Source organism: Vombatus ursinus, unplaced genomic scaffold, assembly GCF_900497805.2.
Source record: "Vombatus ursinus unplaced genomic scaffold, bare-nosed wombat genome assembly UNPS02014798.1, whole genome shotgun sequence".
In the NCBI taxonomy this organism is placed as follows: domain Eukaryota; kingdom Metazoa; phylum Chordata; class Mammalia; order Diprotodontia; family Vombatidae; genus Vombatus; species Vombatus ursinus.
This window is the reverse complement of record NW_020954576.1, coordinates 31,144,811-31,171,223: the sequence shown is the minus strand read 5'-3', so window position 1 is coordinate 31,171,223 and position 26,413 is coordinate 31,144,811. Positions and strand designations below refer to the sequence as shown.

Genomic DNA, 26,413 nt, shown 5'->3' with positions numbered 1-26,413 from the left:
CTGACAAAACTGCAGATCTTTGTATTGAAGAATAAATACAATCTTAAAGCTCTTGAAAAATTACACATTCTTATCGCTTTTATTGACTTCTAGACACAGTCCCTATAAGGAGTCATACAAACTGGGTTCAAATCCCACCTCTAATTCTTATGATCTATATACACTACCTTGAGCAAGTCACTTAACCTCTCTGTCGGCTCCATTTCCCTCATCTGTAAAATAAAGGATTGATGATTTCTGAGGTCTCTTCTACTCCGAGATAGACATTTCTATGATTCTAGCACAGTGAGCTCCCTTTTATTCTACTAACACCTAAGGCACTTAATTTTATATCTGAACAGCCTTTTATATCAGATTTTTCAGACTAGATGTACAAAGCAATATAGCCAAATATGATCTCTAAAGTTCCCTTAGAATTCAAAGACTATGGGTTGAATAATTCAGCTCTTGTGAATAAATTTATTCTTGTCCTTCATTTTCATGGAGTAACAGGATCTGGGTTAGAAGGATGCTTAGAAGTTCTGTAGTTCAAACCGTGCCTGAAAAGAATTTCTCTACAACAGTATAAAAACCCCTTCTCCAAATGTACCACAGGTGGTCACTCATCCAGGCATTGTTTTTGTAACCCTCCATTAAAGGACAGCCACCCAAGCTACCACCCAAGACAGTCCAGTCTACCACTGGGTAGTTTTTATTGTTAGAAAGGTTTTTCCTTATGTCAAGCCCAAATTTTCTTCTTGCAGCTTCACATTACTACTGAATATGCAGCATGTTCCTGGCTGTAGCAGTTCTAGATTTCAAGAAATTCAAGCCACCCCCCCCCCCAAATGTTTTCGCCAAACATATATACTAAGTGTTTATATATGAGTATATGTGCGCATATACATTTCCATATTTCCAGAATCTGTGGTTTCAGCTATAATGTGGACACCCCCTCTGTTTATCACAGTCCTTCCATCCCTTCCTTAGTAGCTTGTTTCATGATTCTGTATGGCCAAAAAGGCTAATTATCTTGTAGCTAACTTTTTGGTCATTAACCTCTTGCAACAACTAAATGGCCTTACAGTTTTGAGAATTCTTCTCCCAGATTTTCTTTTTTTAAACCAAGTAAATCTCTAGTGGAGGAAGATAGATTTTTTATTATCCTTTTTAAGGAAAGGAGTGGTAGTGGGATGGACTGGAAATAGTGGCGTGTTTTTTCCCATGGGTCTTTATATAACTTGTGCTAAATCCAAGAGCCCTTTTGGGTCATCATTCAGAACAGTTTACCTTTAGATTCCATATTCTGCTCTTTGGTGGTAAAAATATCTGATTTGGTACAAAATTAAATTAATCCTAGAAACTACTTATTTGATTGTAAAGTAAGGGAACAAAGAATGTAGTGTTCTGTTTCTCTGCTTCTTAGAATACCTCTCTTTTTTCTAGACATAACTCAAACATCCCCTTCTGTGAGAATGTTTGCTAATCCCCACAAGTGCTAGTGCTAGTGCACTCCATAAACTTCTTTTTATCTGTTTATGTTTCTTCTCTTTATATTTATTCTGTATATACTTATATGTGCCTGTCTTCTTGCTCCTTCTGAATAGGAATTGTTTCATTCTTTATATTTGTGTCCTCAGCACCTGGCACATCGTAGGTGCTTAATAGATGTTTGTTGATTGATCGATTGTTAGATAACCAATTAAATGTCCTGGAGGCAGTGTGGTATAGTGGAAAGAGTGATGGATTTGCAATTAGAGGTTTAATTCTCAGTTCTTCTTCCTGCCTGTGCAACCTTGAGCAAGCCACCCCACCCCCCACCTCTTCACCTCTGTGGGCCTCCATTTCCTCATTTGTAAGTGAATGAATGAAAAAAGATTTTTAAGTTTTTCTTTTGTGACAAGCCGTGCTAACCACTATAGTAGGGCATAATGTGTTTAGGTGAGCAAGAATGCTTCCAAGAAGTTGAGGGCTCAGTATTATAGTCATGTAATAGTCTAGGGTCTCTTCCAACTCTTGATTCTACTTCCTACACTACTGGTTTTTTATTCACTTCAGTTTTAGAGGATCTGAAGGTATAGCTATCTCTCATGTAAGATTTGAATGTTCTGTGTAGAATAGGAGTTCTTACTCTCTTTTTGTGTCGTAGATGCCAGTGGTATTCTGATGAAGATTAGAAGCCCTTTACGGAATATTTTTTTAAATGATTAGATGCCAGGGGTATTCCGATGAAGATTAGAAGCCCTTTATGGAATATTTTTTTAAATGATTGAAGGACAGGATAAATTTCAGTTAGAGGCTAGTGAAAATTAAGATGTGTTTTTCCCATCCAGGTTCACGGACCCCCTGAAGTCTGGCCACAGGTGCCTTGGTGTTCTGTGCGCCCCAGGTTAAGAACCTCTATTCTAGAATTTGCTAAATGATGTGCTTTACAAGTTTTCTCCTCGTTGCCCAGATATATGGTACAGTGTAGCATTGTATCATTAGTGACACATATATACTAGTGATACAGTAAAAGCTCCGAGGACTTGATTGGCAACAGAATAGGCCTGGCCCAGACTAATGAAGCTGTTGCAGTGGAAGGCTATTACAAATATTCAGGGTGGACCAGAAAAGAGATCTGCTAGCGTAGGAATGGGAACACCGGTACTACTGGCAGATTAGCCTGGATACAGTGGAAAGATGGACCAATTCTAGAGCCAGAGGACGTGGGTTCGAATTCTGACGCTGATGCTTATGACTATGTAATAATGGAGAAGTCACTTTACTTTCCTGGGCCTTAGTTTCCTCACCTGTAAAATGAGGCTCTTTGGTAAGATGGTCTCTGATGCCTTCTAGGATCTATGATCTTAGTTCAAGTGGAGAAGCAGAATTTATCGTCTAGAGGAATGAACACAGGGGGAGAGAAGTAGCTCAGCTGCCTAATTAACAGGACAGATCTAAAAGTGCAAGGAGGAAGGAACTAGATACATAGATAAAGGCCTTATAGGCTAGTGTGATCAAACAGAAGACGTCAGAATACCAAGCTGATAACCTGAGGAACAAAGCTACAGAGACCAGGGTACAGAATTTAAGCAGGAGAACCTGGAAATAGGATCCAGGAATGCAGAGAGAGAGAGAGAATGTTTGGGGTCAGAATATGAGACATACCCTGAATGTAAGTAATGAGGACCAGAAACAAAAATGACCTTGATACTATGTCCATGACCTCTTAAACACAGGTATTCTTTATATGCCACATTCTCCAAGATAAGAAATAAAGTCTAAGTATGGGTTAAACTGGGTCTTTAGGAGTAGTGCTATATCTATTTTTTTAGTGTCATTAAATGATTAACATAAAATCTTGTACCTTTTTTTCATAGAATACATCTGTTGATGGATACACTGAACCACATATCCAGCCTACCAAATCAAGTAGTCGACAAAACATACCACGGTGTAGAAATTCCATTACATCTGCTACAGATGAACAGCCTCACATTGGAAATTATCGTTTGCTAAAAACAATAGGGAAGGGAAATTTTGCCAAAGTGAAATTGGCAAGACATGTTCTTACTGGTAGAGAGGTAAGTTTCAGTTTTAAGACTTTAATATATTTCCATAGACCTTTAAAAACTCTCTTTAAGAAGTTTTCTTATTGTTGGAGAAAGTTGACCTTTTGATTGTAAGTGGGGAGGAGGGGGAAGTTCTCTTATTTCATATCTACTTACATACTAGGGATTCTGCCATCCCTTGCTCTTGTTGCTTAAACCATTGTTAGACTTTATACCAGCTCCTGTCCATTCTTGTTGGTTAAGGCTGCAGTTAAGAGTGCTTCTTTCTGCCTTTTTGGACTGGAGTACACCCTGGGTAATTTCCATCCATTAGCTGTTGCTTAAGCAGCAGATTGAAGTTTTAAGTGCTGAATAAGCTTACTTCCTTGATCTGTTAGAGACTGCTAGTCAGTCTTTTTAAAATGAGTATATTTTTCCTATTTAGTATAATTAGATTTAAAATTTCTTTTGAAATTATAAAAATCTGGGATGTAAACTTTATTCCATTTGTAAGGTTAAATAATATATAATATTTTGAAGATTTGTAAATTGTAAAAACCTCACTTGTAAAAAGGTTTAAATTTTTGTTTTTCTCATTGCCTGTATTATCATCATGTTTTTCATCTTAATAATTTTATCAATACTGTTATGTAATCATGTCATATAAATAAGCTTGACATCCCAAATGATAACCTTATTGGATTAATATTCAGGATCCTGTTGAAAATTTATAATCATAAAAGTAATTGTTAGTTACCAAGAATATGGTCAAACATTAAGATTCAGGATGGTTTTCATCCAAAAGACAGAAATTAAAAACCAAATGCCAGATTCCATTGATTCCAAATTACACATGGGTTTGGAATGGCCAAATATTAATTTTATACATTTTGAAACCAAGTTATTAGAGCTTAATGGATAATTTTGCACCTAATTCAGTGGTTTACAATCTTTTCATGTATGAGAATCCCTTCCTAAAGTAAAATATTTTGTATTCCTTCTCTCAGTAATAATTGGTACTGATGAGGTAGATGAGGTTCAAAGTTGGGTTGTCCAGAAAGAATTCAGGGGGCAGATGTTCTCCCAGTCAAGAGGGCTTTATTGATGCAAAATCAGCGAGCTAGTTCCTAAGAGTACTAGCAGTTTGAGAAAAGATGGAGGCTTGCTTTTCTACGCAAGTTTTGGGCACTCAGCTTGGGGGGGGGGTGCAATGCTCCTACATGAATAGTTAACCACAAGGAAAGATATCAGGAAGGGGGAAGCAGGTATGGTGTGTAAGGGGAGGCAGGAAAGGGGAAGCAGGTGTGTTGGGTATTTTACAAAACAGTTCAGGGATATGGTAACTTAGCTTGCAATATTCAAGGATATCAGTCACGTACACACAGAAAATAACAAGGTTTTCTTGTCAACACATAGAGCCCCCTGTCTCGGGCAGATTTAGTTTTAGGCAAGGCTCTCGTTGTTGCTGGGGAGAAGTCAGCCTCATCAGTACTGTTGGTATCTCTTGGTTAATTAAAAAACAATATGATGACAAAACATTAATTAGTAATGCTCTTAAGTGAATTAATATTTTATGAATCACAAAGCATCTATATATACATTTAAAAATGTTAATAAATACATTGTGAGGCATTGTTTATTCTGTGGAAAACATGTTGTTTATTTAGTGAATTTAGTAGGTGGCATGTGAGCTCCTTGAAGATAGGGACTGTTTGTTTTTACCTTTATGTACTTTTCACATAACAGTGCCTGGCACATAGTAAGTGTTTAATAAATATTTTAATTTTGCGTATTTTTTATGATAAAGCTCAAAACAATGTTTGCTGCACATATGAATTCCTAGATTCTTTTGTAATAACATAAATGTCCAGGGGGCCACAGTATGAGAACTACTGACCTAGACAAAGAAAGAAGCCGCCGATACAGTCTTATTTTTGAAGTCTTGGGTTAGGCATTTAAAAAATAAATATTTGTGTCATTGGGGAAAAAATGGAAAAGTTAAAAGTCTCGTAAAGAATTGCATGATTTTCTTTTTCAGGTTGCAGTAAAAATAATAGATAAAACTCAGCTAAATCCTACCAGTCTACAAAAGGTAAATGTTTATTTACTTTAAAATGTTGGTAAATAGAATATAGGAGGTAGTTTTAAGATATTGTTTAAATGCATTATACTGTCTTAAGTTCTCAGTCTCTATTTCTGATTGGGGATACTCTGGAATACACAAATTATATGCAAAAAGTTGTATAAATGTAATTTCTTTAAAATACACTGTATTGGACTGAATATAGGCTAAATCTAAATATCAGCTACATCCTTAAAACAAGATGGCTTTGAAACGGGGAACCTCTAATATTTGCACTAATAGTCATCAAAAATTACTATATTAAAAATACCGTGAAAGGTAAGTTAGACGGTTGAGGAAGGGTATATATGTACAAGCCACTAGGCCAAGGGGCAGCCCTCTGGATCTCTACCCACTTGAAAGTAGTTGCTATCAGCAACTGTACAAAAATGAATCTGGGGAAAGAACCAAGAAGAGTTAGAGAAAGGGTAGACAAAAGCACAAGTTTATGGCACACTCAAGTTTTAGAATGTCAGAAATGGAAGAAGAGTTTATTATCTGTATTTAACAATAAATTACTTATCAAATCATTATTAGAAATATAGGATCATGAAGTAAAAAAAAATTTGAGCTGCAAGGGACTTCAGAGGTTATCCAGTACAACCTCTGTTCTTTTTATAGATGAGATAATTGAGTCCCAGAGAAGGTAAGTAATTTGGACAGGGTCACATAGGTAGAAAGTGACATAGCTAGAATTTGAAAGCAGAGAGTAGCCAGATTTATTATTTTTTATCTACTGTTCAAATACCCAAATGATATGAAAGTTAACTATAGCAAAGATTTTGTTACTTGGTACGTTTAGAAATTGGAAATATTTGATAGTCAAATATATAGTTGAGAGTTAATTCCCATAGTTCCAAATAGTCATTGTGGTATTGATATGGTCAGCTAATAGTCTATATTCTGAAGCCAAGACTTACTAAATCCCTTTGAAGTACAATATATAATTAAAAGTAGGAAAGGCAGAGTGGGAAGAAAAGCAAGAAAGACTGCTGGAGCAAACAAATGCCACTTATCATTGTACTGTGAATTTTCAAAGCCTGAAAACATTCTCAAACACAAAAACTACATTACTTCAAAATAAACATGCAACTTTGAAAGTAAGGTATTTGATATTTATAGCAAAATTTTGCAGATAAAAGCAAAATGTTTATCACCTCTTAGCAGTGCTTTTCAAAATATAATAGGAAGAAAGTTACCACATAAGTAAATGTGATAAGAATAGGCTTTGGCCTTCTAAAGCAAAGAGAATTTTATCCTAGGAAATCATATAAATCAGCAAGCATTTATCAGATTTTTACAACATGCCAGGCTCTGTTCTAGGCACTGAGTTTTGCAAAACAAAAATAAAGCTATGCTTATGCTTGCCTTCAAAATGTTTACATTTTGTTGGGGAAGATGTGTTCAGCTGTTTCCTTCTTTATTATGATTATTAAACTAAAGATTTGTTTTGGAACTGGTCAAATATGCCAGTTTTTAGAGCTTTCCAGTTCTGTAAAATGCCATATAGTTTCTATTCTATATGTTTTTTAAGACTACAGTCTTAACTCACATTGATTTTTAAATATAAAACTTCTGATCAATAAAAACGTGATTATTTTACTTTAGTTTTCCCTCTATGAAAGTGAGTATACACTGATTCTACAAAGAGGAACTTAAGTCTATGTCCTTCTTGAATTATGTGTTTTTCTTGATTTAAATAGCAGATTACTTAGCTGAAGTAGACTGGCTGTCAGCTAATGCAGTTTTAGAACCAGCTCAGATCTGTTGTAGCAGCAGATTCATAACATAGAGAATATCTGGTTGTACCTGTTTGTTGGCCATTATCCTATCCTTACCCAGGCATGTTCCTAAGACTGTATACTATGGTTACATTTGTGCACATTGCTGAAATGTATGAACACAGAGAAAGATTTAGCTTCTTAATGACAGTCATCCTATATGTCTTGAGGGACTAGAAGCCAAAAAATTGTTTTCACAAGTGATTTCCGTTAGGAAACTTATAATTTCCAATAAACATTACAAAGTATTTCTAGTCTAAATAAGCATGTATTAGTGTTTTCTCTTAAATTTTAAATAATAAAGGCATGGTAAAAAGGAAAGTCTAGGGGGCAGCTAGGTGGCGGAATGATAGAGCACCGGCCCTGGAGTCAGGTAGGACCTGAGTTCAAACCCGGCCTCAGACCAAACACTTGACACTTACTAGCTGTGTGACCCTGGGCAAGTCACTTAACCCCAATTGTCTTAAAAAAAAAAAGAAAAGAAAAAAAAACGAAAGTCTGCTTTATTTGGTGGATTTTGGTCTTGGTGATTTTTTTAAGTGTCTGTACTATGTTTTTTTTTTTTTGATAGATGGAGGGTAGGAGGCCAAAACAAATAAAATTAAAGGATCAAACATGTAAAAACTGTGTGTGAGAAATAGAGATAACCAATTCATCCTTATCATCAGCTCATGCCCCAGCATGAAAGAGTGATGCCAAGAAGGTCAAGGTCCAATTTCTTCCACCTATCAATCACTAAGTAATATTCATACCAATGTTTCTGTCTCCCTGCCCCAACCTTCCTCCCTCCAGTATCATTCCACATGGAGTCTATCTCTTCCCATGTGTTTAGCCATCACCACATGGCAATGAGACTTCCTGGGAACTCCACCTTATGGCCTTCTTCCTAATAGATCTTCTTCCTGTGTTATTATTAGTAAGTTATGTTATTATATAAGTAGAAAGAAGTAATAGGGTAGGGCAGCTAGGTGGCGCAGTGGATAGAGCTCTGGCCTTGGAGTCAGAAGGACCTGAGTTCAAATGCGGCCTCAGACAATTGACACTAGCTGTGTGACCCAGGGCAAGTCACTTAACCCTGATTGCCTCACAAAGAAAGAAAGAGAAGAGCAGGCAGGAGTACAAGGGAGGGATCTTCTGAAACTGTCCTGATAGCCCCCCCCCCCAAAAAAAATACCACAACCTACTCTTTGGAGTTGATGTAGATCTTAGAAAGTCCACTACAGACATTCGCAGCTATTCTAGAGACCTGATGGAAATCTGAAAATGGAACAGGGTTGTCAGCAAGCACACGGTGAACTAGCTGATAAGGGATGGCAGTGGCAGCAATTTCTTCAATTGAGTCAAGGTACTGCTTAGGACAGCCCATATATTATCTTACTTGGTCCGTGTATTCATGCTGTTCTATGCTCTGAGACTATGCTGCTGATATATCAGTGATGTTGCTGGCTATGTTGGCAAAGATGGAGGTCATCAGAGCCTGTTCATTTCTATGAGCTATAAGCATGCAGTGGTAGTTGGATTCTCCTTTGTTGAATATCTTGTTTAGGAGGACTGCCAGCGTTCAGAAGTAGTTTCTTCTCCTCTTGGTCCTGGTCTAGGTCCTTGCTGTCTCTGCTATAGTACCATTTCATGGCTTGGGTTGGCTCCAGGTACTCAGACCAAGGGGTTTGATTTCCAGCTAGATAATCTTTCCAATCACATGTTCCATGACCACACTCTTATTGGCTGCCCCTGCTGCTACCACTACAGTTGGACTCTGAGGCCAATCCATTTTGTGGCTATTTCTATTACACATAGAGACAAAAATAGGACCCTAGATGGTATAGTATTGCTGATACTGTCTCAGACCTATCACTGGTTCTCTTTCTTTGTCTTTCTCTCTTTTTGGGGGGGGTTTGGGTAGAGGGGGCAATCAAGGTTAAATGATTTGCTCAAGGTCACACAGCCAGTAACTGTCTGAGGCCAGATTTCCACTCAGGTCCTCCTGTCTGCAGGGCCAATGTTCTATCCACTGCACCACCTAGCTGCCCCCTAATAGTTCTTGAACTAAAGGAAAAAGTGTTACAGTTATAGCTGTTTCAGTAGGCATACATATTTTCTTATTTTTTTAAAAATTATTTACTTATTTTTAACAATGTTGTTTTAAAATTTTGAGTTCCAAATTCCCACTCTTACTCCTGACCCTCCCCCACCCATTGAGAAGGCAAGCAATATGATTTCAGTTATGTATGTGAAGTCATGCAAAACATTTCTAGATTAGCAATGTTGCAAAAACACCACCACTACCACAGTAAAAGGCCTAAGAAACATAAAGAAAGTGGAAAAAAAAGTATGCTTCATTCTGCCCTCTGAGTTCATCAGTTCTCTTCCTGGAAGGTAAATAGCATTTTTTATCATGAGTCCTTTGAAACTGTCTTGGATCATTGTCTTGATCAGAGTAGCTAAGTCATTGACAGTTGATCATCATACAGTATTGCTGTTACTGTGTTGTATGATATTCTCCTGGTTTACTACTCACTTTAGTTTGCACCAGTTCATATAAATCTCCCTAAGTTTTTCTGAAACCTTCCCACTCATCATTTCTTATAGCACAATAGTATTCTAAAGGAATCTTCCTTCCCTTTTTTTTAAATTGCCTTGATGTTCTTGACTTTTTATTAAATAGTTTGTTGAATTAGTGAATGAATGAATGAAATTTGCACTCCAGCTGAGCCTTGAGGGAAACTAAGAATTTGCATTTTGAAGTCAAGGAGTCAGAAAACATTGGATTACTGCAAGAAGCAATTTAGATGTCAAATTTGCCAGATACTGTTAGTTTTCCTTGTTTGTGTGTCCGTGGATTGTTCTCCAGCTTTAACAAGCTGTCTAAAAGCATCAGTTTTTCACCAGAGCAAGTGGAAAGAGAGTGAATCCATGTTAGTGCAAATTTATTAGTACTCTTAGAACTTAATTTAAAGTGGGGATGGGTCAATAGCAGTATCTTTATATAGCAAGGACAGCATCCATGAGTAATTTTACCTTTGTCTATTCTTAATCTTTCTAGATCTTTTAATTTCTATAGGGGAAAAAGTAGAACTGTGTTATGGTAATATGATTCTAAATCACCTGTTCTTATCCTTCTTGTCATTGCGTTTTGATTTTTATCCCTCTTTGCTTTTCACCCTGTTTAAAGTGATGAGAGTACTTCTTATCACTGGAGAAGCACGGAAGCTAAATGGAAATCCTTCACTTCTGTAAAAGTTCTAAGAATCCACATTCTTAAATAATCCTCAAAGTCAGCTTCTGACATTAGTGAATTTGTAATCTGTTGATGCATTGTCAAGATGTTGTTATAAATTTGCCTGGGTTGGCCTTAAGTTAATGGAAACTTAGGAAGTTGTATTTCTTATTTTTGTTCTTTGGTAATTGCCAACTAATCCTATTCTTTGTACTTTTAGGATAGGCTTATAAACATGATTTGGAAGAAAGCATGAAATTCTCAGCTAAAAATAACTAGATGGCAAAAGTTATTAAACTAAATGCCTAATTAGGACATTTTAAGCTAAATTTTCCAGAAGCAGCATGAAGTCATGCTAACTTTTAAAGTGAATGATAAGCTTAAAATAGAGATATTAACTTAGTTGATAAGACTTGGCATATAAGTAGTAATTTGTTCATTTTTTTTGTTTACTTATGTGTGAGGTAAAGGCAACAATTTGTTAACCATTTGAATATTTAAAACAATATATTTCACTTATGAAAATTTTAGATTCTCTCATTAACTTCTAGATAGCTTTAGTTTTAGGCTCCCCCAAGAGCCATTCTATCAAACGTTCAGTCTTTTTGCCTTTTTCTTTTCCTGAGATAACCACTGTATTTTTCTGATCCCCTCTAATGAAAATATAGCTGTGAATAAGTTTTCAGGTACAGTAGAGAAGTGATATCTGAAGGAAGTAGGGAGCACCTGTTGTTAAGAGGTGATCATTTGGGGCTAAAAGAATGAGCCTCTCTTTACCTAGCCTCTACCTCCTGTTCTTAAAAGTTGGTATAATGACAGGAGCTGAGTGCCCTCATGTTCCTGCTAACACTTCTATCTCCTTGAGCCTCAATCCAAAGTAACATTGGAAAAAGCAGGAACAATCTTTAGAAACATTAAAATATATAAAAATACAAGAGGATTTGTCAGTAAGAGACTCATGTTTGTTATTCCATATTAACCATTTTTCCATAAAGTTATGTAGCAGTTAACTAGTGTCTCCTGCCCCAACTTTTTTTTGAGATCTGCAAGTAAGTTGTTAATGCTTAGGCACAGATGAGATATTGCTTGGAATAAGTGGTAGGTTTTCAGATTATAAATATATACTAAAGCCAAGATTCATTAAAGGACTTCCTTTTCCATGAAAAATATTCTGAGTTCTTTGAGTATTTTATTAGCCTCAATTCACTAGGAACATATAAATTAAATAAAATATAATTAGTCGTGAATACCGTGTTCTTTTTATATTACTGTTAGGGTAAAGTAGTAATCATGGAAAAACTATTTGACTCTATCTGAAAATGCATCATTAATAGTTTTAATCTTCTAAAAGGCATGATTTTTTTTTAAAAAAAATTTGTTCCAGAACGTTTTTGTATTCAGCTTATAAAAGTTTTTATGTTGTTAAAACAGCATGCCTAGAAATTAGCATGTTGATTTGCTATTTACTTCCAGTTTTTAAAAATAGTTTATAAATTCTATAAATTTTAAAAATGCTTAAGCATGCTTTTTTGGTACTTATATGTAATACAGAGGGGAAAATAACTTGGTTAAAATGTCTTAGTTTTATTGTGATATTTTGCTATTTCTTAGCATAGTTACTTTTCATTAGGAAAACCACAAAGTTGAGGTTTTTTTTCTTTGCATTTTAGAAAAATCCTTATAAGGAAAAAAAAATAGTTTTCAATAACATTCATTGAATTAGTAGCTGAATATTAATATTTGCTTAATAAAACACTTCCCCTACCCTAGTACATTATCCACAATAATTTTTCTTTCATGAAAATGCTGTACTGCATAAATTTAAAATAATTATTGTTACAGAATTTTTGTAAGAGTACATATTTTCTAGATTCTAATCTTATTTATATCATGAGAATATAAATATTTCCTTGTACTTTAATTAACCCATTTTATACATTCAATAAAAGAAGCAAAACACAATTGTTTTTTACTAGTTTTTGACCCAAGAATATTATACTCATGCTAAAAGGTTTGATTCTAAAGATTCCTATTTTTTTTCTTTTGTTCTGTGATTTTTTAAGGCTGGTTGTTTTTGGAGGGGGAGAGGGGAATTTACAGGCATTATATTTTAATTCAGGATCCAATAAATTAGAAGAATTCAGTTATAGGCTAAGCAATTGATAATGTAAATAATATTATAGAAAAAATGGTTTTCTTCCTCAAAATACAAGTCTTCAATAAATCAGTAAGTAATCTGTGAAGTGTCTACTATGTGTCAGGCTCAGTGCTAGGTCCAAAGGATATAAATGAAAATAAGAAAACATTCTTGGGTTTATTGAAGGTTTTTTTAAGTATGGGGAAGACAGGCAATTTTTTATGAAATAGAGATGGAAAATGAAATAGGGAAAAAGGGAGATAGAGGGGATAATTGAGTTTGCAGGATGCTGGAGAAGATGGAAAAAGGGATGGGATGAGACACTAATAGAAGGGTTGGTTTTGGCATGGAGAAGGGCTACCTCTTTGTCAGAAACTGGGGGAAGGGAGGAGAGAGTGAGAGATGAGGTCAAGGGTTTTTGCAATGAAGATAATTGGAGAAGAGGCAAATTGGGATCAGATGGCTTTAGTTTTCTTAGTAAAATAAGATGAAATCTTTTTTGGTCACATCACCAATAAGATGGTGGATTTAACATTTTTTCCATTCTCTACTAACTCTTAAAATTTCCCAAAAGAGGAATTCTGCATTAGTGGTAGAAAAATTGCTGCTGAATTCCCGGGACAAGAAAGGAAGAAGCCAAAAGAAGATAGCCTTATTATTTAATACTGGAGCACTGTCGTTATTACGGGACTTACTTAACACCATTTTCCCACCAAACTTTACTCTCTCAGGCAAGGTGAACATATTAATCCTTTGGATTATTCTTGGGACTCATTCAGGGATTTCTCTCCTGTGGCAGAGACTCTGTTGATATACCATCGTTTTCTGCCCTTCCTCAACTATTACAGCATGCTGCACACATTGATTCTGCCTCCTCATGTGAAGTGTGTGTGTGCGTGTGTGTGTGTGTGTGTGTGTGTGTGTGTGTGTAGGAGGGATAGGGGGAGTTGGCTTTCTTTCCGCCTAAGGCAGCCTGTGAATTAGGAAATCTCTAACTGCAGAGACTTTACCCAGGATACCCATATACCCTCTTCTAAGCCTGTAAAATGTGATAGATGGTGACCCAGCTCAGCTAGAGATGGAAAGCCAGAGACAGAACTATGGCTCCATTGGGCCTCATGGAAAGGGGACTGAAATCTAGCTGGAGATTTTTCCCTTAGAAGTTGCTTGAGGCAGGGACCAAGGCCAGTGAAAAGTAAATTCCCCAAAGTGGGAGGAGGCTGAAAGAAGGTTGCAGTCTAGATCTCAGAAAAGGGAGAAAAATCAAAAAGTGAGTGGCACAGGAGTATGAAGATAAAAAGCTAAAATTAACAAAGATTTCAAGAGGAAGAAAATTCAATTAAAAACCTAGAGCACAAGCAGACAAATCAATAGAGAATATGCCAAAATTAGAAAGAAGGATGATTATTAAAACATAAAAATGATTATAAAGTTCTCTAAATACTACTAGCCAAAGAAAGTTGAAGCAATTCATGATGAATGAAAAACAAAACCCTGAATAGACATACAATACACAGTAGTAAATGATTATAGTAGCCTTGTATTTGATGAATGTAAAGATTTACGCTTTGGGGATAAGAATGCATTGTTAGGTAAATATTGTTGAGAAAATTGGAAAGCAGTTTAGCAAAAATTGGGTATAGATCAATGTCTTACACCATTTTCCAAGCTAAGATCAAAATAGATCCATGACCTAGATATAAAGAGAGATACAAGAAAACTAGAAGAACATGGAGTACGTTACCAGATTTATGGATAGAAGAATTTATGAGTAAACAAAAGAGAGGATTGAGATGTAAAATGGATAATTTTGATTACATTAAATTAAAAAGATTTTGTACAAATGAAATCAATGTAGCCAAGATTAGAAGGAAAGCAGAAAATTGGGGCGGGGGGGGAGAGTTTTAGAGATAGTTTCTCAGATAAAGGTCTCATATCTCAAATATATAGAGAACTTTTCCAGATTTATAAGAACATGAGTCATTCCCCAGTTGATAAATGGTCAAAAAACATGAACAGGCAATTTTTTGATGAAGAAATCAAAACTTTATATAGTCATGTGAAAAAATGCTCTAATTTATTATTGATTAGAGAAATGCAAACTAAAACAACTTTGAGATATCATTTCACACCTATCAGATTGGCTAAAATGACAGAAGGGGAAAGTGACAAATGTTGGAGGGGATGTGGAAAAATTGGAACATAAATACATTGTTAGTCGAACTGTGAACTGAAGCAACCATTTTGGAGAGCAATCTGGAATTATGTCCAAAGAGTTACAAAACTGTCTATACTCTTTGACACAGCAATTCCACTCTTAGGTCTGTTTCCCAAGTTGATCAGGGAAAAAGGAAAAAAGAACCTATTTTTCTAAAATATTTATAGCAGCTCTCTTTATGTTGGTGAAGAACTAGAAATTCAGCCCATCAACTGGAGAATGGCTGAACAAGTTGTGGTATATGATTGTGATGGAATACTACTGCACTGTAAGAAATGATGAGCTGGTTGATGTTAGAAAAACATGAAAAGACTTGCATGAAATAATGAAAAGTGAAGTGAGCAGAACCAAGAGAATGTTGTATACAGTAACAGCAGTATTGTTAGAAGAATAATTGTGAACAATGAAGTTATTGTGAGTACTATAAATACTCAAATCAAAGGGGCAGCTAGGTGGCACAGTGAATAGAGCTCTGGCCTTGGAGTCAGGAGGACCTGAGTTCAAATCCAGCCTCAGACACTTAACACTTACTAGCTGTGTGACCCTGGGCAAGTCACTTAACCCTGATTTCCTCACCAAAAAGTGAAAAAAAAAAACCAAAATCCTGTGGAATCCTCCCCAAATATGGAATTAACCACAGGATGCTTCATAATGGATTAGAAAGAGAAAGGAAAGGAGCACTCCTAACTTCATCTAGAATTACATAAGGGACTCTATGTGCCCTTCTCTCTTCCCCATTTCTTTCTCTTGCTGTCTGCCTCCCTCACCCACCCTACTCCTTGGCCAGACATTTGTTGTCTTCCTCTGTACTCTCTTTGCCTTATTAAAATGTGATTGATGCATCACTCCCATCTTGTTGCTAGCATGATCTTTTCTGAGGAACAGAGGGTTCAGAAAGTATAACAGTTCTCGTCATACAATGCTAGAAGGGATCATAGATCTGTACCTGGAAGGAAACTCAGAAAAGACAGAGTTCTTATTTTACAGGTTAGGGAGAATGTCCTTTGAACCATTAAGGACAGAAAAAAATGCTAATAGAAAAAAAGAAGATCCAGGGGATAAGGTAAGCTACCTCCAAGTATTTGAAGAGGCATGGGGCAAAAGAATTCACATTGGATTTGGAGTCATAACCTGGATTCAAGTACCAGCTCTGTCAAATAGACCTTGGACCTGGGTGACATTGAAAGAGTCACTTAATCTTTTCTAGCCTTTGGTTCATCTCCAAAAGGAAGCAGTGGCAAAAACTGACTAAATTATGCATATAGTTTGCTCCAGAATACTGACAACAGTCACATATACCAAAAGGTCAAATATAAAACGAAAGAAATCACATAATACAACATGTTTAAATTACCACTTTTTGTAATTGGAAAATTGATGAATACATTTTGGCATCTGAATATAACTGAACTCTATAATGCAATAAGAATTCATGAATATGAAAGATTAAGAAAAACCTGATAAGATTTGTATGAACTGATGCAAAGTGAAGTGAGTAGAACAAAGAAAACAGTGTATACAGTGACCACAATAATGTAAAAGAAAACAACTTTTAAAAATTTCTAATCCATGTAATGACCAATTATGACTCCTAAAGGCCAATGATGAAATGTTTCCTATTTGACTTATCCCATGTGACCCCTTGACAATGTTGAACCAGAAGTACAAGATGAAACATACATTTTCAGTCACTGCCCCCCCCCCCCAAAAAAAAGAAAAAGAAAGAGAAAGGAAAATCATGAAGGGAATAAATGTCAAGTTATGGTTTCTGTATCAAGAATATTGAGCAGAACAGAAGAATTTGAATCCATGGGGATGATTCTCACTAAAGAATATAAAGCAAGCACATCAGATTTGGGAAATAAATACACTGAGATGGAAGACAAGCTGGAAGAAGAGAAGGAAAGAGCATTAACATCTGAAGCCATATTATTTATGCAATAAATAAGAAATTGCATAAACATAAGAAAACTGCTTAAAAATTTTGAATACAGAAAAAGTACAAATTAAAAGGATCCCAACTGTCTACAGAACCCCCCCCCCCAAAAAAAAGCTCATCAAGAACAAATTCTGTAAGGAACAAGGAGAAAGACCTCTTCAAAAAAAAAAAACCGTGGAAATCAAATTCAAATAGCACAAACTATTCTATACTCAAAATAACAGAAGTGAATGGAATATGTATTCCAAAAAGCAAAGGAATACAAGATACAACCCAAATACCTTGCAAACCTTTGCCTAATTGTTAATGAAAAGAGATAGATTATTTAATAAAGGAAAAAAGAAGTATTTGGGGCATTCATGAAAACAAAGTATAATATTCAACTTTTGCACTCCAAACAACAGAAACACAAGAAAGGTAAAGGAATACAACTGCCAAGGGAAGACTAAATAATGAAATAAATTACCCAGTCTCTGTGTATTATTTAAAAAATGAGAAGTGAATGACTATCTTTTGGGGTCAAAAATAAATATAGGACACAAAGAATAAAGATGAAAGCAAAATTTAAAAAAAGAGAAATGACAGTAAAGGACCAGGCCTGAAACACCCACACACACACACCTACACACAAATACACACAACACAGTATATTTTATGTGACAAAATTGCAGATTTGGAGGCTACATAAATGGAGAGGGGGAGGTGAAGTACAGAGGGGAATTGTGATGTATCCTAGTCAAGTCCATAAAGGAACAGTGAAAGAAACTTCTATAGTTTGTTGGCAAGAAGAGAGTCTATAGGAGGATAATTGAGGTGATAGAAGAGAGGGATTAAAACAGGAAATGAAAGGGAGAGGTCTCAACTCATTGGTAGAAGTACCACTGAATAACACTCCTATGGAGGACCGGGTTGGGGGCGGGGTTTGGAACCTTACTGGTTATCTGATCTGTGGCACTTGTGTGGTACAGTGGATAGAGTACTAGTCCTGGAATCAAAAGGACTTGAGTTCAAATCCAGCCTCAGAGACTTACTAGCTGTTTGACCCTGGGAAAGTCACTTAACCCTGTTTGTCTCAGTATCCCTTATCTGTAAAAATGAGCTGGAGAAGGAAATGGCAAACCACTCAGTATCTTTGCCAAGAAAACTCTAAATGGAGTCATAGAGAGTCAGATATGACTGATTGAGTAAACAATAACAACAGTCTTAGGGGGTAGGGTGGAATTTGGTAAACAGGGAGATCACTTCCTCTGAGAGAATGTTGTTCCTCAGTGGACAGCATCTTGCCTAGGAGAAGGGAAATTGGATTTCCCAAAAAGTGAGGCAGTTAACACCTTGAAAGAGGAAGATATGAACCTAGAGATGAGATTATATGGCATATGGAAAAAAAGAAGGATCATGGGGAGGGCAAGATTGAATTGGGCCACAGAATATGGGTAATTTCTACCATAGGTAGATGGTAGAAATTGGTCAGAAAGCATTCTACCAGTGCTTTTATCATTATCACCTCCTTATAAACTGACACTTTTAAGAGTGAGGCATAACAGGAAAAAGATGTGAAGTAGGTGTTGAATTTGGACCCTTACTGGTTATCTAATCTGTGGCAGCTGTGTGGCACAGTGGATAGAGTACTAGTCCTGGAATAAAAAGGACTTGAGTTATTGAAGTATTGATTTTAATAGAAAAATGGAAAGGATAGAGAGGAAAAATACACTGAGCGAGGGAGTAAAGGAGAGGAAGAATGTAGGAAATTATCTCATATAAAAGGGATGTACAAGTAGTGGTCTATATAAAGGAAGATGGAGTGGAAGTGGTGAGCATGAGATACTTGAACCTCACTTTCATCTGAACTACTTATTGAAAGGACAAATATACATACACAAACAGTCAAGTACAGAAATGCATTTCACCCAAGAGGGAAATAGGAAGGAATAAAGTTAAAGGATAGGGAAGAAATAGAAAGAATGTAGATTATGGGAGAGATTAGCCAGAAATAAAACAATCTCTTAAAGAGGGAAGTAGGAAAAAAGAGAAGGAAAAGTATAAGAGAATAGAAGAGAAAGAAATAATCACTAATCATAGTTGTGAATATGAATAGAATGAACTCACTCATGAAATGGAGGTTAACAGAATGGATTTGAAACTTGAACCCAATGATACATTTTTTTACAAGAAACTTTTGAAACAGAAAGGTACACATAGTTAAAATAAGGGCCTGGAGCAGAATCTATTATGCTTTAGCTGAAATAAAAAAGGCAGGGGTTGCAAGCATGATCTCAGACAAAGCAAAAACAGGCCTAATTAAAAGAAATAAACAAGGAAACTACATTTGGTAAAAGATGAATTAATATCAATACTAAGCATATATGCATTAAATGGCAAAGCATTTAATTCTTAAAGAAAAAGTTAAAATGAGTTACAAGAGAAAAAATTAAAACAATAGTAGTGGGGGACCTTAATTTGTCTGTCTCATACCTCCTAGTCCACAATAAACAAGAAATTAAGGCACTGAATAAAATTTTAGAAAGGTTAAATATCATAGATCTGGAGAATATTGAACGGGGACAGAAAGGAGTATACCAATTTCTTAGCTATGCATGGTGCCTTCATAAAAATTGATTATAGCAGGGCATGAAAACCTCATAAACAAATGCAGAAAAGCAACAATATTAAATATATCTTTTACTGACCATAATACAGTAAATTATAAATTCATCTGGAAGAGCAAAAGATCAGGAATATCAAAGGAATTAAATAAAAAAAAAGTGAGGAGGAAAGGCACGCGCATCATTAGATGTCAAACTATGCTGCAAAGCCATAGCCATTTAAACAGTTTGCTACTGGGTAAGAAATAGAGAGTTCAGTCAGATTAGTTTTACAACATACAGAAGCAAGCCAGTATAGTAGTATTTCATAACCCCCCAAATCCCATTTGTTGTGACAGATTTCATTTGACAAATACTTTTGGGAAAAGTAGAAGACTAGCAGAAACCAGGTATAGACCAATATTTCACTACATATAGCAAGAAAAGCTCCAAATGGGAACATAATTGAGCCATAAATGGTGATATCCTCAACAATTTAGAGAAGCTTGGAAGAAATTACTTGTCACATCCACAGATAGGGGAAGATTTCATGATCAAGTGAGGAGAGGTTCAAAGAAGGTAAAATGGGCAATTTTGATTACATAAAACTTAAAAGTTTTTGCACAAAAAAGTCCAGTATAGCTCAAATTAGAATAGGAATGGGAAATTTAAAAAATCTTCATATCAAGTTCCTCTATTCAGGATCTTATTTCTAAAGTAAACAGGGAACTGGTTCAGATTTATAAGAATACACCATTCCCTACCTGATATTGATCGAAGGATATAAATTATATTTTTCAGAGAAAGAAATTCAGATTATAAATAGCTACATGAATAACTTCTCCATCATAGTAATAAATACATAAATGCAAATTAAAACAACTTTCAAGTGCCACTTTACACTTACCAGATTGACAAAGTTGGAAAAAAGGGAAAATGAGAAACAGAGGGGCTATGGGGAAACATGTACATTAATGCATGGTTGGTAGAGCTGTGAACTGATCCAGCCATTGTGTAAAGCTGTTTGAAACTATGCCCAAAAATCTGTTATTAAATTGTACATTCCCTACTGTTCTGATACCTCTTACAGGCTTATACCCCAATAATTTCAAAGAAAGAGGAAATGGATCCATATAGCACCTCTTTTCATGGTGTCAAAGAATTATAAACTGAGGGAGTGTTCATCAATTGGGCTGGCAAAGTTATGGTATATGTATATAGTGTAATACTATTATGCTATAAGAAATGATGAAAGGGATGAGGCAATGTCCTTGGGTAGAGTAAAGGCAGGGACTCACCTGAGCTCTCCCAAATTCCCTTCCAAACAACATTAAAATAATATATCAAAATGAATTCTGAAGCGACATAACCAAACGTTAGGATGAAACAGTTTTCCAGCCCAAGATGACTTAGAAGGTCAGCAGGAAAAGTCTGTCTCACTGGGGTGAGAGTGGAGCGCAGTACTGTGCTGCAGCAAGCCAGCAGCAGGCCTTTGGGACATGTGCGTTAGTGTCTACGGCGTCTTTTCTTTTTTTTTTTTTCCCTGAAGATCTTTTTTTTTTTTTTTTTAGTGAGGCAATCGGGGTTAAGTGACTTGCCCAAGGTTAAAAAGAACAAATTAAAAATCCCCCATTAAATGCCAAATTGGAGATCCTGTATCAAAAATGAAAAGAGTGAATGTACCACCAATGAAGATGGAATTAAAGCAATTAGAAACTGTGTTGCCCAATTACATGTCAGTAAATCTAACAATCTAAGTGAAGTGGATGAATATTTACAACAATATAAATTGCTTAGATTAACTATCTTTTTTGGGGGCGGGGGGGTTAGGCAGTTGGGGTTAAGTGACTTGTCCAGAGTCACACAGCTAGTGAGTATTATGTGTCTGAGACCGCATTTGAATTCAGGTCCTCCTGACTCCAGGGCCGGTGTTCCATCTACTGCACCACCTAACTGCCCCTTAACTGTATCTAGAAAAAGAAATTAAACAAGTCTTCAATGAACTCTAAAAAAAAATCACCAGGATTAGATAGATTCACAAGTGAATTCTACCTAACGCTTAAAGAACAATTAATTTGAATACTATATAAACTGGAAAAATAGGCAAAGAAGGAATCCTGACAATTCCTTTTGTGATAAAAATATGATGCTGATACCTAAACCAGGAAGAGCAAAAGCAGAGAAAGAAAACAGCAAACCAATTTCTCTAATGAATATTGATGCAAAATTTTCAAATAAAACACTAGCAAGGCTTTTTCAGCAATATATCACAAAGATTGTACAGTTTGACCAGGTGGGATTTATACCAAGAATACAGAGTTGTTTCATTATTAAAAAAAAAAAAAAACCAACAACAAAAACTATCAGCATATTGTCTATATCAATAACAAACCCACAAAAGTCATATGATTATCTTTATGGATGCAGAAAAGGCTTTTGACAAAGTACAACACTCATTCCTATTAAAAACATTAGAAAGTACAGGAATAAATTGAGCTTTCCTTACAGTGAAAAGTTGTATCTGTCTAAAACCATCAGCACACACTACCTATAATGGGGATAAGCCAGAAGCCTTCTGAATACAAGGATGCCTATTATCGCTACTATTATTCCACATAGTACTATTAATGCTAACTATCAAAATAAGAGAAGAAAAAGAAATTGAAGGAATTAGACTAGGCAACGAGAAAGCAAAAAAGTATACTTAGAGAATCCTTGAGAATCAACTAAAAAGCTATTTAAAATACTTAAATTCAGCGAAGTTGCAGGATATGGAATAAACCCACATAAATCACCAGTATTTGTATGTATTACTAATAAAGTTCAGCAACAGTAGAAACATCCCATTTGAAATAACTGTAGACAATATAAAATGCTTAAGAGTCTTTCTGCTGAGACAAACCCAACAACTATATACAAAACACTTGTCACACGAATAAATACAGATCTAAACCACTGGAGGAGTATTAATTGCTCATGGATAGCTGAGCCAACATAATAAAAATGTCAGTTCTACCTAAACTAATTTACTTATCCATTGCCATGCCAAACTACCAAAAAAGTTGTTTTATAGAACTAGAAAAAAACTAATAATGTCCATCTAGAACAAATGGTCAAGAATATCTAGAAGCTCAATGGAAAAAAAATGTGGAGGAAGTTGGTACCAAAGCAGTAATTATCAAAACAATCTGGTACAGTCTAAGAAATGGAGTAGTGGATCAATGGAACAGATTAGATACATAACAGATAGTGATAAATTACCATAGTAGTCTAGTGTTTGATAGACCCATTCTGGAGGCAACGTGGAACCATGTCCAAAGGGCTATAAAACTGTGTGCAGCCTTTGACCTAGCAATACCACTGCAAGGTCTGTATCCCAAAGAGACCAAAGAAAAGGATAAGGACCAATTTGTACAGAAATATTTATAAGTCTTTTTCTGATGGCAAAGAATTGGGAATTAAGGGAATATTCATCAGTTGGGGAATGGATGAACACATTGTGGTGTAGGGCTGTGATGGAATACTATTATGCTGTAAGAAATGAAGAGCAGGATACTTTCAGAAAAACCTGGAAAGAGTTAACATGAAATGATGCAAAAGTGAAGTGAGCAGAAACACAGGACATTTTACATAGTAACAGCAATATTGTGTGATGATCAACTATGAATAACTTAGCTATTCTCAGCAATATAATGATCTAAGACAGTTCTGAAGGATTTGTGATGAAAAATGCTATCCAGCCTCTGGAGAAAGAACTGATAGAGTCTGAATGCAAATCAAAGAATATTTTTTTAAACTATATTTTGGCTTATGTTTTCTTTTGCAACATGGCTAATATGGAAATGTTTTTCATGACTGTATATATATATAAAATCTATATCTAATTGTTTTCCATCTCAGTGAATGGAAAGACAAAGGAGGGAGAGCATTTAGAACTCAAAATTTTAAAAAAGAAGTGAAAATTGTTCTTACATGTAATTTGCAATATATATATTCACATAAAAAAGAAATAATGAAGGGGATGGTTTTAGAAAAAAGAATTGTATGAACTGACACAAACTGAAGTGTGTAGAACCGGGAGAATAATTTATACAACAGTAACACTGTAGAAGCAAGTAATTTTGAAAGACTTAGGAACTCTGATCAACATAATAAAACCGTCAGTTTCAAAGGACTCATGATGAAACATGATATCCACCCTCACATAAGAGAAGTGATGGACTTAGAATGCAGAATTGAACTTTTTAAAAAAAAAAAAGTCTCATGTCAGAATTTGCTTTGCTTCACTATAAATATTTGTAATGAGTTTGTTTTTTTTTTTTGCTTTTTTGATGGAAAAGAAAGGGGGATATGGTAAGGAGAACACTTGAAACTAAAAAATAAAATAAAATTGAATTTAAAGAGAAATGGAGTTATCAACAATTTTTACTTTATGGTTGACAAGAATGTTTTGGGAAGCCTAGAAGCATGTTCCATTATTACTTGTGTTGTAGATCTTGGAATGAAAAATCTGTAAGATGAAGCAAATCCTAACCAACCAGAAAGGCATCAGTACAGGGTGGCTTATCGCCAGAAAGTTGGATATCAAAGTTATGGCTTTTTTTTTGTCAGTTGCAATTCATTAATCTTCCACTAAGGTGAGAAGTTTGTATTGGTATTAGAAATGCCTTTCCAAATTAAATCATGTATCCATAAAGTCCTGAATTAAAAAATATAGAATATATGTACATATTGAATCATAAATTGTCAACTCTGAAAGAGATCTTAAAAGTCATCTCATCCATCTTCATTTTGCAGATGAGAAAACTCAGTTTTAGAAAATTTAAATGATTTGCTCAAAGTTGTTTGAGTAATTAGTAACAATTATGGAACGAAAACTTAGGACTCTTGATACCTAGTTCAGTACTGTGATATTGGAATAGGTTGTAAACTAGTCTCTTCCAATTGTACGTGATTATGTCTATGTAGCCCCTTTTATTCAAATGAGATTATATTTAAAACTTTTACCAAAAAATATGTTTAAATAATTACTTTCTTTGACAGTTATTTCGAGAAGTACGAATAATGAAGATATTGAATCATCCCAATATAGGTATGTATTTTATTACTGTATAGATGTATAATAAGATTTCTATTAGGGAAAGGAGATAGCATTTAGAGATAGGTATAGGTAATCAGAAAGAAAAGGTGATTGTAGACAATTTAGAAAATGAAGTGTTTGTTAAAAAAAGGAAACTGCTGGTAAGTAGGTAAATGGAATATTCGATAACTATAAAAATAGTGAATGTGATTAGAGATCAGAGTCTACTTAATATACCTTTTGTATCTCTTAGTTAAATCTCTTAAAATTGAGATTTTATGACTTATAGCTATTCCTAATAAAAGGAATTCTCAAAATATCTTTTTAATTCTTTGTAATTCCATGTATTTTGGTCTCAGTCATTAGTAATTCCTGTCAACAGCTCAGGTTTAATAGAAAATTATTAATATGTGAAATTCCTTTATAGTAGACTTTATAACTATTTGAATCTTTAATGTAAGAAATTTTAATCTGTTCATACTCATGTTAAGATTGATACAAACTTAAGGGGAGCCTAGAAAATGAAACATCTTGTAAAATCACTAAATTCATAAATAGTTGTCAAATATTTATTTATTCAGTACCTTCTTTGTACTTGTTCTGTAAGGGTTAGAAAGAAATATCTGTATTACATAATCTCTATCCTCAAAGAAGTCTCAGTATGATTACTGAGATAGATTAATAGATGTATGAATAGATGGATGTATAGATAGATGGATGGATCAAAAGATAGATATGACCATTTAAATCCAAACACATTTATAGTTACATGTGCCATATATTGTCCTGTGTATCTCATTTCTTGGTAATTACTAAATAGGGAAGGGGAAAGGAATAATCATTTATATGGCTCCTATAGTATGTTTAAGCACTTTTAAAAAATTATGATCTCATATCAACCACTCTTTGAGTATTCTTATTATCCCCACTTTACAATTGAAGAAACTGAAGCTAACAAAACTTAAGTGACTTGCGCAGCATCACCTGGATGATATGTGTCTAAGGCTGGATTTGAACCCATTTTCCTAAGGGCCCTTTCCTAAGTTCTATCCACTGCTCTGTCAGCTGCCTCTAAATAAATGATATGGCTAATAAGTAAATAAGATAGTTATAAAAATAGTTTCTTTTAAAATTACATTTTAAAAATCATGACTAAAAATTGAAATAGCCTACGTTTATAAAATTACAGAGTACTTTACATATGTCAAACCATTTGTTCCTCACAACAGATCTGTGAAGAAGGTAGTTATAAGTATTATTATTCCCGTTTTACAAATGAACGAACAGATTCAGAGAGGCAATTTTGCCAGTGTTTACACAGCTAGGAGGTACAAGTGGTAAAACCTAGGCCTTCTCTTTTCATTACACAATACTGTCTCTCAGTAACAATGAAGTGGCCATATGCTCCCCTTAAAGATGTCCCAGAAAATGCTGAGTAAGCTTCACGGTATCAATATTAGAGAAACTCAGTAAAAAGCAACCTCTCTTACCCCCTCTTCTGTCTTCTTTTAACCCCTTGGGTGTTTATTTTTGTTTTGCTTTTTAACCTTGAAGGAGCTTGCCTTCCTTCTCCACTGCCTCCAGGCTTAGCCCAGAGCAGGAGCAGGACACTGTACTTCTCCACTCAGGTGTTGGTAGAAGGTTGTGTGTTGTTAGAAGGTCTTTCTGCATGAAGCATGTTGCCTCTTTGAGCTCGCACATCCTACAGTTAAGTAGCTCTCTAAGAGTTAGTATTGTTTATTGCTGAAGGATACCTTTTCTTGGAGTAAAAAATACATTCTAGAAAAGTCACCCCTAACCATGCTTCATAATCAATCAATATTAA

The 26,413-nt window shown here is 35.2% G+C and overlaps 1 protein-coding gene across 3 annotated transcripts in view; it reads left to right on the top strand.

Moving 5' to 3' along the window:
• Positions 1-26,413, top strand: part of LOC114049731 (serine/threonine-protein kinase MARK1) — a 146,674-nt gene that overhangs the window by 52,695 nt on the left and 67,566 nt on the right. For all 3 annotated transcript variants that reach the window (XM_027871116.1, XM_027871115.1, XM_027871117.1), the window contains exons 2-4: positions 3,342-3,545; positions 5,551-5,604; positions 24,552-24,600. In XM_027871116.1, the coding sequence (XP_027726917.1) occupies positions 3,342-3,545; positions 5,551-5,604; positions 24,552-24,600 (307 nt within the window). The remainder of the gene's footprint in view (positions 1-3,341; positions 3,546-5,550; positions 5,605-24,551; positions 24,601-26,413) is intronic.